This window comes from Pieris napi, chromosome 14 (genome assembly GCF_905475465.1).
Source record: "Pieris napi chromosome 14, ilPieNapi1.2, whole genome shotgun sequence".
Taxonomy (NCBI): Eukaryota; Metazoa; Arthropoda; class Insecta; order Lepidoptera; family Pieridae; genus Pieris; species Pieris napi.
The window spans coordinates 9,443,286-9,458,553 of record NC_062247.1 but is presented as its reverse complement, the minus strand read 5'-3'; the positions used below and the strand labels follow the sequence as shown (position 1 = coordinate 9,458,553).

The 15,268-nt window shown below is 33.1% G+C and overlaps 3 protein-coding genes across 4 annotated transcripts; 2 read left to right on the top strand and 1 right to left on the bottom strand.

Annotated features, from left to right (window-relative positions):
* Positions 1 to 333: 333 nt before the first annotated feature.
* On the bottom strand, positions 334 to 3,169 carry LOC125055772 (rab-like protein 3). The gene is made up of 6 exons (XM_047658358.1): positions 3,009 to 3,169; positions 2,555 to 2,764; positions 2,259 to 2,404; positions 1,444 to 1,580; positions 921 to 975; positions 334 to 508 (listed from the first exon to the last, which is right to left on the bottom strand). The coding sequence occupies exons 1-6, from the start codon at positions 3,052 to 3,054 to the stop codon at positions 362 to 364; spliced, it is 741 nt and encodes a 246-aa protein (XP_047514314.1). The 5' UTR covers positions 3,055 to 3,169; the 3' UTR covers positions 334 to 361.
* Positions 2,928 to 14,975, top strand: LOC125055770 (general transcription factor IIE subunit 1). Of its 2 annotated transcripts, none has more exons than XM_047658355.1 (9): positions 2,928 to 3,060; positions 7,651 to 7,784; positions 8,137 to 8,253; positions 9,275 to 9,453; positions 11,079 to 11,305; positions 12,132 to 12,330; positions 13,024 to 13,153; positions 13,490 to 13,594; positions 14,773 to 14,975. In XM_047658355.1, the coding sequence occupies exons 2-9, from the start codon at positions 7,661 to 7,663 to the stop codon at positions 14,946 to 14,948; spliced, it is 1,257 nt and encodes a 418-aa protein (XP_047514311.1). In that variant the 5' UTR covers positions 2,928 to 3,060; positions 7,651 to 7,660; the 3' UTR covers positions 14,949 to 14,975. The 2 variants fall into 2 exon arrangements, with proteins under 2 accessions (XP_047514311.1, XP_047514312.1); XM_047658356.1 differs by lacking the exon at positions 2,928 to 3,060 and adding an exon at positions 3,439 to 3,534.
* Positions 3,857 to 6,549, top strand: LOC125055769 (tyrosine-protein kinase transmembrane receptor Ror2). Its single transcript, XM_047658354.1, has one exon. The coding sequence runs from the start codon at positions 4,068 to 4,070 to the stop codon at positions 5,982 to 5,984; it is 1,917 nt and encodes a 638-aa protein (XP_047514310.1). The 5' UTR covers positions 3,857 to 4,067; the 3' UTR covers positions 5,985 to 6,549.
* Positions 14,976 to 15,268: the final 293 nt, after the last annotated feature.

The following is a 15,268-nucleotide window of genomic DNA, read 5'->3' as shown; positions in this document are numbered from 1 at the left end:
CCAGGATTATTACCTGGACAGATAGCATGCGCACTAATGAACGCAACCGCTACCGCCAGCCAGATTGCCCAGACTCTAACCGGCAGTGCCAGAAGGAAGACATATCACAAAATCAGCTGACCTAAAATTCTTTTTTTTCAAACGTTGCTACCTCCCGTACTATTATAACTCTTGTGCTTTTTAAAAATAATTAAATGAGATGTTAATGTTTCGCTAGTACATCGTTTATGAGACCATAATACTTACCTAATACATTTTAAAAAATTTTTTTTACTTTTATTGAACGTAAGGGTTAGACTTTAAGGTAACATTAATAAAAACACATTTATATAGATAATAATATATTTATTTATACTCTTCATCAGTCCATGTGGTAAAATCGGGGGCTCATATATTGTGTAGGCTTATTGTTCGAAAGCGGCGTCGATGTGGCCATTATGTAGGGCGGAATCGCTCGACGCTTGTCAGTGAACGGACTGATACGGGAATAGTACCGCCGCTCTATTATCTGTGACCACCATAAATAATTTTTAGTATTACGAAAAGTAGGCGCTTGAGATAAAAACCCATTAAGACCTGTATAACCGAATGATATTAGCTCACGCTTTGTCACGTGACCATTTACATAAAAAATCGTTTGGCGACAGTGGGTCACGCCTGTCGCAAAGTGATTATGTCTCAACCCCCCAGTTAAGATGGCTCGAATGTATATGAATGTATAAATTTCCCAAAAATTTGGTAAAATTCACATATTTTTGGAATTTTTCAAACCTTTCCATTAAAAATAATTGGAAATTGACAATCAAGATCAACTTAGTGTCAACCTTTTCAAATTCTTTTGATTCTTTATCATCAAATCAAAACATTAAGTCTTGCTTTATCTGAAATACCTATAAACCTCTAAATACTCGAAACCTTACCTTATCAAAGAATCTCGTTAGTTTAACCGAATTGCTTGTGCCCGGAGCCAGACTTCTACAAAATTAAATTTTTCAATTAAAAATGACTTTATTTCAAAATACATTTTGAAATTATGAGTGTTAACTGTGTTTTTACAAAACGTATTACCACAATCAATTATTATTAATATTACATTTATTAATTAACATAACTTTGTTAATTAATAGTTGTTTAAAAAAATATCTGGTTGTTGTTCCAGAAAATTATCAAAAAAATTATTTGGCTTTATAATGTGATCTTATGTGTATAGTCTTATTTTAAGTACTTTTATATTTTCCATAGTTTAGAAAAACAACAGAAGTAGAAAATATTACATATTCCTATATTCAATAAATGCAAATATCTGGAAATTTCACGGATGTTTTCAAGGGAAGGAGGTCAACTACCGCAAAAGAACAATTGTTTCTTCTAAAATCGAAATAAGAATCTCTAAGTCATGCAGTAAGATATTCGCTTATGACAATAAACTTTCTATAACTATACCTTGGTTGAAAACAATTAACAAATATTTCATCAGCTCCACACTGCTCTGCTATACTACTTGCAAGGCGCCTATATTGATTCTTTCTCTGTTTTTCCTCAGCCAAATCAAACTTGGTCCCAATTACTAGTATAGGAATCTGCAATTTGTTGTAATTTCTTATGTCAGCTATATTTATTTACAAAAAGTTTATATGCCCTTTTTATGCACTGGAAACAAAGCCCAAGAACTCAGATTATATATACAAGTCTAATTTAACGGGTCGAAGGTCCCGGGTTTGAGATGTGAAAATCTTCCATTGGAAGCATTTGACTTATAGCAGATTATTATCTGTGTCCATAAGAAGTTTCCATTAAGCAATGGTCAATTATGGGATTTAAGTTTTGAAATACAAATGTACATTTTCAGTGGCATAAACATGTTGTACTATGAAATAGTATATAAATAAACAAATTTTTTGTGGTGCTCAAGCTCAGTGCTAGGTTTATACATATTTTATATACTGTCAAGGTCCTGCTTACAATAATTATATGTACAACAATTATTTAGGGTGAGAATGTACATATAGCTGTAGGATATACTTATTGGCTGTAAACAAAACTAAGCATTGTTATCGTAAAATTGTTTAGTGTTCGTAATTTGTTATAGTGGAAATTGGTCCCTATATTTAGTAGGAAAACAGTAGTCTAATGTCTAAACAATAATCTAATGATCCTAGAAAAACTTATTTGTTGGGTGGGGGACACTTTTGTTAAGCATGTGTTTATTTAACAACAATTGCAAAAGTTCTCAGCAATATTAAAAAACCAAACAGTACCTGTGTTGATCCTAAAAACTGCTCAGGATCCACATCTACATGTTGGAAGGTTGGATTTGTTGAACCTTGATTTAATATTTCTGCTAGCCATTTTTGTAAATTTATTTGACTTTTTCTATTAGTTAAGTCGTGCACAAGAATAATACCTGGAATTATAATTTATTTTAAAAAAATCAATTTATTTGAAAATAACAAGTTTGATGACAGTTGAAATTTTTCTAAAAATATGTTAATAATGTCTACCAATTTGTAAGAATATGAACATTATACTAGCAAACCACAAAATGGAAACGCACCATGTGTCGGTTGATAGAATACATTTCTTGTATTACGGTGGTTATTAGATCCGCCAACGTCCCAAAGTTCCACGAAAAACGTATTTTGTGCTTGAGTTCCTTCTTTGTATCTGTGCAGTTTTACTTCCACTGAGCAACCAACAGTCCAGCCCGGTGACAACAGTGGTTTATTATGAGCTATCAAATACGTTAACGACGTTTTTCCCACACCTAAAACATATTTTAAATAAACAAAATATTCAATAATATTCACATTATAAACATGGTAATTTACATTTCTTCAACTTTCCCGCGTTAAGTTTTTGAAAGTTGGCTAACCTTAAAACAAAGTGTCATGGTGGCCACAAACATGTAAGCAATCGGTGGCTGTGTATTTTATTTTTAAATAAACATTTCTTTTTAAATTTCTTTAGTGTGAAAAGTGAAAATTTAAAACACATGAACAGTGGTTTACCGGAATCGCCGAGGACGACTACCTTAACTTTCTCAATAGCAGCCATTCACAGGTTTTTATTCGAAAAGTTTATTTTGTTTGTCTTCCGTCTAGAATTATTTGACAATTGGAACCTCATGAAAAATATGTATTTGAAGTTCGAATGACAAAACCAATATCATTCTGACAGTGACTTTCTTACATATTACAGATAACAAAGTTTTAAACGCAGGACTGGGAAACTTTCTGAAATCATATTTTTATTTTTTAATCTGAACTAAGAACGCATAAGAGAATATTTAATTTGTATTAGCTATCATGTCTAATTTTTCGGGGTATTATCAAAATCAGCTTCAATTTGACTATTTTACTTAATAGCGTTGTTTAATGAGAAAAGCGTTAGAGTTTTTTTCTCTTTAAACCGTTTTCATATGGATGAAATGCTTTTCAGATTATCGAACCAAACAAACCCTATTATGATACCTAAACCTAATTATTGTAATGAAAAAAAAATACAAACGAGTGTTTTCTGAACGTAAAAAAGATTGTAAGTAACTATAATTATATACATCCTAGATTTATCCTTAAAAAAATACTAGAATACTAATATTAAAATGTTTAAAGTTACTTTCTTTCCCTAATAGTTAGATCTGAACAATAGTTTAAAGCTTTTTTGATTTGGTACTAAATACTGTGATATTTAGATAAACACGTAAACATGAAAATGCATAAGCATACATAATTACTTAATTTATTTATAATAATTTTGTATTAGTGGGGTATCCGGTTAAGAAATGACGAAGTAGTTTAAACATTCTGTGGGTTAAATCAAATTATGTACTGTGAATGCAATCGCATCACATTGTCAATGTCATAAGTTATTGCCCGTAACAAGCTGAAAACGCAGGTTGCGTCGAGTCAGAAAAACAAAATCAATATTTGAAAATAACTCAAGTATCCGTCGCCATTGTGTATTTAACATAACATCTAATAATATAAACTCATTGTGGTCATAATACACCTAAATCTAAAATGCAGTTTTACGACCACCTAAAAAGGAAATAGAGAACTGCTGTAACAATGGAAATGTTCATAAAATATATTGTTCTTCTCGTTTCTGTGCGGTCGGTTTATCTTTATTGTGGCCCATACAATGGCCAGATTTGTAAACATTATTCTACGGGATACGTCTGGTACAATCAAACGGGGGGTCTTGAAAATGAAAAAATTACAACAGGCCTTTGGAAGGAAATGATTTCAACTTTAAAAGAACCATGTAGAAGTAAAGCCGAAAAATTACTGTGTGCTTATGCTTTTCCTAAATGTATAAATAAGGAAGATGTGGGGAACATTGCTTTACCTCTTTGCTATGAAGACTGTATGGCTGTGAAAATGCAGTTCTGTTATAATGGTTGGATTGTGATTGAAGAACAGAAGCGTCGAGGTGTTTTCTTTGAATCGAGAGGGCATTTTAGGTTTCCTGAATGTGAAAAGCTTCCAAGATTTTCAGGAAAAGGTTCACATGTTACTTGTCATAATACAGGAATAACAGAAATGGACTACAGTCAAGTGACTACAAATTGTTATCATGGAAATGGCAGATTTTATCAAGGAAGTATGAATGTGACCGAAACTGGACTTTCTTGTCAAGCTTGGGAATCACAGTATCCACATCAACATACCAGACCACCTCTTATTTTCCCAGAAGTCCAGAATGCCACAAACTATTGTAGAAATGCTGGAGGTGAAGAACGTAAACCATGGTGTTATACTATGGACCCTACAGTAAGATGGGAGTACTGTGATGTACCACTTTGTGCCAATTCAAGTGAGATTACAATTGACAATATCAATGGACCAATTATAATGGAGAATTATTTTACCCCAACTTTTGTATTATTTTTATCTATTGGTGGTCTTGGTTGTGTGTTAGGAATAGCATGCATTGCACTTTTATGCCACTATTTTTTGAAAAATCATTACTCTAAATGTAACATCTCAAGAAGAAATGTTCAAAATATGGAAATAGATTTAGATAAACTACCTAGTAATATGGCATACCATACAACAGGGGCACAACTTAATCCAAAATTGGAAAAACTGGAGTTTCCTAGAAATAATATAATTTATATTAGGGACCTTGGCCAAGGTGCATTTGGTAGAGTCTTTCAAGCAAAAGCACCTGGCTTAGTTCCTGAGGAAGAATTCACTTTAGTGGCTGTAAAAATGTTAAAGGATGAAGCATCTCATGACCTACAATTAGACTTTGAAAGAGAAGCTTGTTTACTTGCAGAGTTTGATCATCCCAATATCGTTAAATTATTAGGAGTATGTGCTGTTGGAAGACCAATGTGCTTACTGTTTGAGTTTATGGGTAAAGGTGACTTAAATGAATACCTTAGAGCTTGCAGTACTGCCCCTAATTATCCTCCAGGAGTTGAAAACAGAGAAGATTTGCGCCTTTTAGTTGCTCCACTTACTGACTTAGATCTTTTACATGTGTCTAGACAGATTGCATCTGGAATGGTGTATTTATCAGATAGGAAATTTGTTCATCGGGATCTAGCCACCAGAAATTGTCTCATTAATGATGACATGGTAGTTAAAATAGCTGATTTTGGTTTATCTCATAAGATTTATCTACAAGACTACTACAAAGGAGATGAACATGATGCCATCCCAGTACGATGGATGCCTTTAGAAAGTATTTTATATAACAAATATACACTTGAATCAGATGTATGGGCTTATGGTGTATGTTTGTGGGAGATATTCTCATTTGCTTTGCAGCCATACTTTGGCATGACTCATGAGGAAGTAGTTAGGTTTTTGAAGGATGGTAATGTCCTTGCCTGTCCTGATAACACACCTAGGTGTGTATATGACTTAATGAAGCAGTGCTGGAACCATAATCCTAGTGATCGCCCAAACTTTAGAGTTATTTACCAAACATTGGACAATATTCAAATGATATTAGAAAGACGTCACTCTGATTAATGTAGTGAAGCTACCTAGGGTTTGAATTTAGAATGTTAATAATTCAAACCTTGAATTATTTTCTCGTCTTGTAAATACCAATAATTGCATTAGAAATGTGTGGTATTCAATGTGTGCTGTAAGAATCTTCTTACAAAATGTTAATAAGGTGTTTTAAAAAAATTCTTACATTTTCGCACAATTTTTTTGCTCATGTCACCACAACATTATGAATCATCATTTATTCAGGGAATAAGACTGACTTAGTTATTTGACCCGCCTTAATCTTTTTATTGTGTTAGTTACTATGTTTTAAATGTTTTATCTGATTTTTTTATCTATTTATGATAGCTGCTTGATTGTTTTCAATAAAAATAAGTAGAGAGCAAAAATAAATAAAATCTATATATTTTTATATAAGTAGAGCATTTGAATGAAAAAATTCAAATTACATAAGTTTTAACACAATTCACACTGGGTCTTCAGTATTATCCTTTGTACAGCTTTAGGTGTAGATGTTACATTTCAATTGTTTGAATTCCTTAATTTATTGTTATATTGTAGTAAAATCCCTCAAGTCATTGTATGTCAACTTGTTTTTCTTAAAAACCTAATGTTTTTAATGACTGTAATTTTAGCAATTTTCAACATAATTCATAACGATGAATGGTTGACTTATTTAGTACTCTTGCCCTATTGACATTAAATCATTTATTCTACTATGTTTAATATAATGTAATTTTTGACTGAAACAACGTTCTTTAAAAAAAATTGTATCAATTTACTAAAAAAATTACTCCATCAGGATTTATGTAAGTTCACTGCCAATAAATAAGACTAAGTTATAATTTTCGTACATAATTTTAATTCGTGCTAATTTATTATCTACAACGACTATTGAAGCCATTTTACTAAAACTAAATTAAACAGTTGTATTTGTTATGATAACATTTTAAAAACAATTTTAAGCAACTTTTAGTATATTATTGTACACTTTAAATTATTTTTCTTACGTAATGTATGTTAATTATTGTCGTTAAGATTAAATGAGACAATTTTGTATATAGTATTTTATTTATTCATATTGCGATATCAAATTGAAGAACAATGCTGCTATTCACCGATAAATTATTTGCTAAACGTTATTCTTTATAAGTTTCATATCATCAATAGGAACAACTCAATAATTAGTTATCTAAATTTCATTATGGTTAAATTAGGGCTGTTGATAATTTAAGCTGAGTTTTCTAATAAACTTGATCAATTTATATATCGTTACTTAGTTCGCGCCCAATTTCGCTAGCAGGACGCTGTGGGGCGGTGCCTTGCACGGCTACTCCTTTTCATTTAAGGTCATCGACGTGATTCTGGTTCTTAAAAGGTTTCTTTGAATTTGGATTGATAAAACTATTCTGTTCAACCCGTAGCCATATTTGCTTACAGAAATTATAATGACTCTAAATGTGGGACGTTATATAATTAAAAAAAAAATTTAATGAACATTAATATAAACGTAACAGTTTTTCTTTGTCCCTTAAACGTACTTGAATTGAACCATTTAATACTTGGGCGGTCATACAAATTATTTGTCGTAATTTCATAGTAAATTTCGAATAAGAGGTCACTATTCAACAAATCCTCCTTGCGCCAACTAAGTGAAACATCCCAAATCGATGTGTACTTGCAGGTAATTAATCATGACTGAGGAGCGTTTGGTGACAGAAGTACCGAGTAGTTTGAAGCAATTGGCTCGGCTGGTGGTGAGAGGCTTTTACACGATAGAAGATGCGTTAATAGTGGATATGTTGGTTAGGAATCCATGTAAGTATTTCTATAGCACATTGTTGTCATGGGTTCGGTTCTCCGTAAAAATGTTTTAGGTTGGCATCGAAAGTTATTATCTATGCTCTGTTGTATCTAACAACCTACAAGCTTCTGGTTGTTGGTAATAAAATACAAATAATTATTTGAATGGGAAATTATGAATTTTCAGTTTCAACCACAGAAAATGAAGAATGTCTGCCGCGATTGAAATTCCATACTAAATGATCTTGAATGACAGAAAAATTATTACTCCATTGAAACCAATGCGCTCATTGTTTTTTTTTTAATTTGATTGAAGAGCTATTCAGAAAATATTTTACGATAGATCTAGAATACTTTTTATTTGCAGGTATGAAGGAAGATGATATTTGCGAGCTTTTAAAATTCGAACGCAAAATGTTGAGAGCGCGGATAGCAACACTCAAAAATGATAAATTCATTCAAGTGAGATTAAAAATGGAAACAGGTCAGTTTATACTTGCTACTGGGTCAATTTAAATTAACAGGATAGCCTCGTTTATTTAATCTTATTTAAATCACTTCGCAATTAAAACTGAGAATTCAAATCGTAATAGTAGATTTAAATACAAGTTTTTATAGTAATAAAATATAGGAAATATGTATTCAACGTCGTTTTTTTTTTTTTTTCCATACTGTATACCGTTGGTCATAGTTTCGATTACGGCAAAGAAACTATTTCGAGTTGAAGCGTTAGAAGGCTGGTGAGAGAGAACAGTGTTGGCCAAGTGGCTTCAGCATGCGACTCTCATCCCTCAGTCATAGGTTCGATCCCCGGCTGTGCAGCAATGGATTTTCTATGTGCGCATTTAACATCCGCTCGAACGGTGAAGGAAATCGTGAGGAAACCGGCTTGCCTTGTATCCAAAAAGTCGACGGCATGTGTCAAGCACAGGCTTTTCACCTACTTGCCTATTGATTGGTTGACTAGAAATCTGAGGCCCAGACCTAGAAGGGATGTAAAGCGAACACACCGGAATATAAACGAAATAATACACTTAGGTACACGTATTTTAAATACTGTATATGTATTTAATAAATACGCGTGGCCTCGACTTATTTCATATTATCTCCAAACGTGTCTTTTCAGAGATTTTTAAGATCACATTAAATCACACACACACACTTACATAGCCTTACACATTCCTACACCTCAACCAATAAAGTATTATTAAATTGTTTTGGATAGTACTAAATTTTTAGTAGTATATATTTTTATTGTAAATACAGTCAAAACCGTTTACGACGACATCGTTTAGAACAACATACCGGTTATATTGACCAAAATCAAAGGTCCCGGCTGAATTCTTTTGTATTAGGTTCTTAATAACAACGTCATCGGATGTTACAACTATCGGTTTTTACGACCAAATATGAGCAGTCCCTTCGATGTCGTTATAACAGATTTTGACTGTATTATCTTTAAGGAAAAGCTGTGGATTGTCAATTTTTTTTTTTAATATTTACAGGTCCAGACGGAAAGGCTCAAAAGGTGAACTATTATTTCATAAACTACAAAACGTTTGTTAACGTGGTGAAGTACAAACTAGATTTGATGAGGAAACGTATGGAGACAGAAGAAAGAGACGCGACAAGTCGGGCCAGCTTCAAGTGTCCCTCTTGCGGTAAAACATTTACCGATTTAGAGGTAATTATCCATTCAATAGATGTTTCTAGCAATAGGAGAAAAGATTTAGTTGATACTTAAATTTATGAAATTTTAAAGCTTAAACGAATAGATATGTTCAGATATATGTTTAATAAAACACTTTGTTTGAAGTTGGGTAACAACTGGCTTTAATTGTTTAAAAAACGAGCTTATAACTAAGATAACATTAGAGGTAGTGGGGTTGCGACGCTGGATTGACAAAAAACTAACTTGGCTTATTGAAGAGTTCGTAAATCTAATTGACACTTATGTTATGGGACATGTTCGGAAACGAGAATGTTAAATTGCAATTTTTGAGTGCGTTAAAAACTAAAGGGCTCATATTACTATATACATATATGTAACTTAATAATAGAAATAATAAAATGTCGATATTTAAGGTTGCAATTAGACGTAAAAAATGTAATGAAAAAGTTTTGCTTTTTAGGTTTTTAAAATAAGTATTATTCCTATCACAAGAGCAATCTTTATACAGTTTTATGCATAATTAACGGAAAATTAATTAAAAAAACTAAGTCAAAGAACGAAATTTTGTATAAGTCCAGTGTGCAATGATTTTAAAGAACTTTAACTCGATTTCACCAGTTCTACTCGTCCGTCCGTCGACCTTTACTTTTTTTACCGACTTAAGTGTCTTTTTCTCCTGGTACATTATTACTAAAGGTTGGCTGTTAACAACTTGAATTGCCGGGTATCTTGCGCTAGTTTTAAAAGTTCCTAGGCGGATGTGATGCCGGTCCAATCCCTTACGTTCCGCAACCACGACTTCTTCCTTCTACCAGCCAGCCTTGAATTTTGCCCATCATCATTAGCTGCAACAAGTCGTATCGATGATGACGCAAAACGTGTCCGAGATATGCGGCTTTCCGTAGCGTGTGCATAAGGTTTGTGTCGTTCCCATTCGTTGAAGGACTCTTTCATTAATCTCTCCCTAGATCCAGCTCATGCGAAGCGAGAGAGTGATTTCAAAAGCTTCGAGGCTGCTTTAAAAGTCCATGCCTCACAGCCGTTTAATGGTACTGGCCAGATGTAACAGAGTAAGAGTCAAACCCTTAGTTTGATACTCAGAACCCTCATGTGGCGAAAACATCGTAATATTTACAGTTTATTAAAAGAAGCCCGGGTCATTTCGATTCGAGATTATATTCTTGATCGGAATCCCACGTTTCATTTACCCATGCCACTACGTACTTGTATTATCGCACGCAATCAAGTACCACAACCATAACAAATATTTATTTTTTTGTTTATTCGTAATTTACTCTTACCGTTGCTTTTTGATTTCCACACAAGTTTCGTATTAATCTAATGTCTTTTTCATTATGTTCTATGTCGCTTAGACGGCTTATCAAAGGCTCTCTAGTCGTAGTCTATGGAAGCAAAGAATGACATCTGTTTGCATGTCTCTACACTTTTTTGTATGAAGACATTTAGGGTAGAAATAGCCTCACGAGTTCCTAAACCAGACCGAAATTCAAACTGATTACCTCTGTTCTGCGACTTAAATGTTAGATAGTTAAACTAAATTCATAATATTTATTTATTTTGAATGTATTATAACAGCTGTTTCATCAGGCCATCAGTTTGTGTAACACTTGTTACAGGCTGACCAACTGTATGACATGATGACACAAGAATTTAGGTGTACGTTCTGTAACCAAGTAGTGGAGGAAGATCAGTCTGCTCTCCCGAAGAAGGATTCTCGCTTATTACTAGCAAAATTCAACGAACAACTCGAAACGCTATACATATTATTGAGAGAAGTTGAGGGAATAAAGTTGTCGCCAGAAATTCTGGAACCGGAACCCGTGGATATTAACACTATACGAGGGTTTGTAAAAAATATTTCCTACCCACAAAATTGCAAATCTTTTAAAGGTAGTAAGTCATAAAAGCTTTTCTAGTTTGATCAGTTGGACTTAAAAACTTTTAACGTCTCGCGACATCCTTTTTTATTTGATTATAGACTAAGATTATTTTAAACTACGTTAAAAATCCTGAATTATTCGCTTTAACTACATAAGTTTTGCAATAAGTTATTTATATATTTGGCTCACTGTTATAATTAAATAATATCTCGTTATTAAGTCTTATTTAGTAATAATACTAAGATACAGAAACAGGACTTAGGGCTAACTACGTCAATATCCAATACATTTCTGACGTACGGAAGTCCGGGAGACTAAACTCTAGTCTCTTTTCTCAATCTTACCCTTAAAGCATGGTCTTGTGTGCAATTTCTTAAAACTTCTTTAACGGCGTTGTACACTTTTTTTGGAATGGGTAAAAAATGTTAAACTCGCGTCAGGACACGTAACCTGATCGAAAATTCGTAAGACGGATGGAGAGTAGACAGCTGGCGCGGCGTGTTTAATGTAATATAAATTGTCATGTTTGTGTACGATAGCGCAATAAATAAATATTGTATTCTACCACATAAATGATAGTACTTTTATACTGATAATTAAAGCAATTCGTGCAAAATTATTCCCTAACCATTCCAAAATATCAAAAATGCACAACGTTAATATTAAAGTTTTCACTTCTGCCGGCACCCCGTAGTTTTTTTTTTAATTTAGATTTTGTTTCTATAGAAGTAAGATGTTTTAAATGAAAACGATGTTACGATTTTTTTTTCAAACATGTTAAATTTGCAGGCTCACAAACAAACAATCAGGCTTACGGCCATCAGGTCAAGAATGGTCTGGTGAGGCCACTCGTAGCCAAGGCCTGGCTGTTGAGGAGACCCGAGTGGACATCACCATCGGAGATAATGATAACGCAATGGATGCGTCAGCTTTGAGGAAGGAGAGACCTGTATGGATGGTAGAGAGTACTATTGCTGCTAATGATCAGGTAATATAGAGGCCGACTTTTTAAGCAACTGACAAAAATTTATGTGAAATATTGGAGTATGATTTATAATTTCAAGTACGAGTGCTAAAAAAAACTAGGAGTCATATCAAATCATATAATCTAACTTAGGGAACAGTTGAAAATTCATCAAAATCAGTCCATTATTTTAGCCCCATTACTTTCCTTTTCAGTAGACAGTCTTTTGTAGTCGTTTAAATTTCGCCAATAATCTATGTTAGGAATATTTTTTTAAGTAGGTTATTAGACATCAATTATTATTGTTTCGCATGAATTGAATCCAGCAATCCATAGTTATACGCCATGTGTTAGTCACTAAGCCAAGGAAGGTCTCATAATATAATCTCAAAATAATCCAGATTTTTGTAATCTGTGTTCGGGTTCCAGATCTCAAAAAACCCCCTAGGATGTTAATTTCCATTTAAAAGTTAGAAATAACGATAATAGAGTCAATATTTAAAGACATACAAAGAAACAAATGGTGTAACATAGTTTTAAGTGCTTATCACCAGCAAAACTAATTTTCAGTTGAACTATAAAATCCTTGGAGTGACAGCTATTTTATTTAAAAAAAATCATATTACAAAAATTAAAACATCCACCCAATACAGCCAACTGGCATTCTAAATGGTTCTGCATGTTATGTTTGTGGTAATATTAAAATAAAAATTCCAGAGTGACAGCGTCCACTCAACAGATATGGCACTAGAAAAGGCTGCAAGTGCTGCCAGCACTAAAAGTACGGGCAAAGAAAAGACAGACGATATTATGTCTGTCCTTCTCGCGCATGAAAAACAAAATCCAGGTAATATCTTGACTCTTATTTTTAAATATTTTTTCAAAATTGTGCGGCCTACGTGTGTCCAAGTACAGTAAGTATATAATCACGTTATGTATATATAGTAATCGTTTTTATATATGTGATATATTCATCTACAATTTGGTAAAATGTTCTATCCATTTATATTGTTGTCACGTGATACAATAATTGTTTTCGAGTTAAAAAATGGAAACCATGGTAAGAAAAATATACTATGTACAAAACGTCTATAATCTTAACCAAGATCAACTTATGTGTGTTCCTTCATAATTTAAATTGAATAAAAAGAGTTTTTTTTTTAATATTCCATGCAAATTTCAGGAAATACAGCAGCGAATTCTCTCAAACCGGACCAAGAGAGTTCTGATTCGAGTGACAACGAATCTAAAGACCCCTACAAGCTTAAAGATGAAATAGCTGCAGTTGGTATGTATCTAAAACACAGACTATAGCAAAGTTAATGCATAGTCAAACGTCAATGTGATCAATTGACATTAGATGTCAAATCGGGTTTCTAAAACGTTGATTAGACCAAAACGTAAACATTTTAGTTGAGTTTTAACTCTCGCAACTACACGATTCAGATATATTTTTTCCTATTTATCAAACTAAGTTTAAAAAATATTCAATGCCTTATTTTGATTATAAACTCTATATACATGTTGATTAAATAGGAACCTTTTATAACCTATTTACAATTAAAATTTTCGGAATGCCTACTACTTATAACGGCGTTTTTTCTTACTATTAAAAGGGAGCGTTCACGTATTACGTAACGAATTTGGGGGGGGGGGGGGGGGGGTCTCCTTTGTAAAACTTTACGATACGGGGCGGGGATTGAATTACGCATTATTATGATTATTTTTTAATGGTAACTTTTAGGTATAAAGAGTCACTAGGTGGTCACGAAACGTTTTACTATACTTGGGTACAGAAAAACGTTACAGCGCGTTACATGGGGGGGGGGGGGTCAATAATCTGCAAAAATTGCGTGACGTAATATTTGAACGCTAACTTTTGCTTTTGAAACTTTGCAAGACTAGGGTTAAAATGTTATTCTTGAATGGCTTTATAAAGATTGTCAGTGTATCATTGACTAAGGCCAGTTCAATTTAACTTTAATCAAATTATAGGATATGTCAGACCATTTGTTCTGTATGAAGTTTGACATTTGACAGCGTTGAAGACGAGTCTTAATCTTTCTAAATTAGAAAAAAAATTACATACCCTCGTGTAGACATAATTTACTGATTGTCAGAACTAATTGCATATTAAATGCCTAAAGTTCGGATGTAACGGTTGTTTCTATTACAAACATAACTAAATAAAATGGTTGGAGACATATTCGCACACTTGTCCAATGACTTGTTCCATTCAATTCTGTGATGTTTTTTTATTCATCGCTCGGAGTTTATTTTAAGCCTTAAAAGGCTGTAAATTTAAAACTCCTTATTCATCAAGAATCAGTCAAAATGCACAATTTTATCAAAGTAGTCGTGTCCCTTTTCCTCGGAGCGTAAACTAAATTTGACAGAGAGGAAATAGTTCGTTTGTCATTTGACAGGTGTTACAATCTTTTATATATTTTTTATTTCTATTTGCAGACGAAATGGAAAGCGAAGATTCGGAATCTGATGACAATGTACCAACTGTATTGGTGAACGGAAAGCCTGTGGCATTGACAAGTATTGACGATGACGTCATCGCGACCATGACGCCGTCAGAAAAGGAAACATATATTCAAGTTTATCAAGAATTTTACAGTCATATGTACGATTAGATATTAAGTAATAAATGTTACATTGTATTTGTTTTTTTTTTCTTAAATAATAATATCAACAATTGAATGGTGAACATATACGATATATATATATAATAAAATGATATCGTTCTTCCATCGCTCTGGTGTTTAGGGCCCTTTAAGCTTAACCGTGTGTCTTTCAATCCTGTTTCTACGTGCGCAGCTAAGTTTTTCTGGATATAGGCAGATAACCTATTTGTCTATATATAATAAAAAATATCAAAGAAACAGATCCAATCTGACGCCAGAACTTGGATTGTAGCGCCACTGGAAAGTAATCCAGTGTAATTGTAATTGTC

What these genes read in the sequence shown, in the direction of transcription:
- LOC125055772 (XM_047658358.1), bottom strand. Translation starts at nt 3,054, where the DNA reads ATGGCTGCTATTGAGAAAGTTAAGGTAGTCGTCCTCGGCGATTCCG. An exon ending in ATTCTATCAACCGACACATG is followed by an intron (nt 2,405 to 2,554) that starts GTGCGTTTCCAT and finishes TTATAATTCCAG; the next exon opens with GTATTATTCTTGTGCACGAC. An exon ending in TAACGAGATTCTTTGATAAG is followed by an intron (nt 509 to 920) that starts GTAAGGTTTCGA and finishes TGGTGGTCACAG; the next exon opens with ATAATAGAGCGGCGGTACTA.
- LOC125055769 (XM_047658354.1), top strand. Translation starts at nt 4,068, where the DNA reads ATGGAAATGTTCATAAAATATATTGTTCTTCTCGTTTCTGTGCGGTCG.
- LOC125055770 (XM_047658355.1), top strand. Translation starts at nt 7,661, where the DNA reads ATGACTGAGGAGCGTTTGGTGACAGAAGTACCGAGTAGTTTGAAGCAA. An exon ending in TATGTTGGTTAGGAATCCAT is followed by an intron (nt 7,785 to 8,136) that starts GTAAGTATTTCT and finishes TTTTATTTGCAG; the next exon opens with GTATGAAGGAAGATGATATT. An exon ending in AAACATTTACCGATTTAGAG is followed by an intron (nt 9,454 to 11,078) that starts GTAATTATCCAT and finishes CACTTGTTACAG; the next exon opens with GCTGACCAACTGTATGACAT.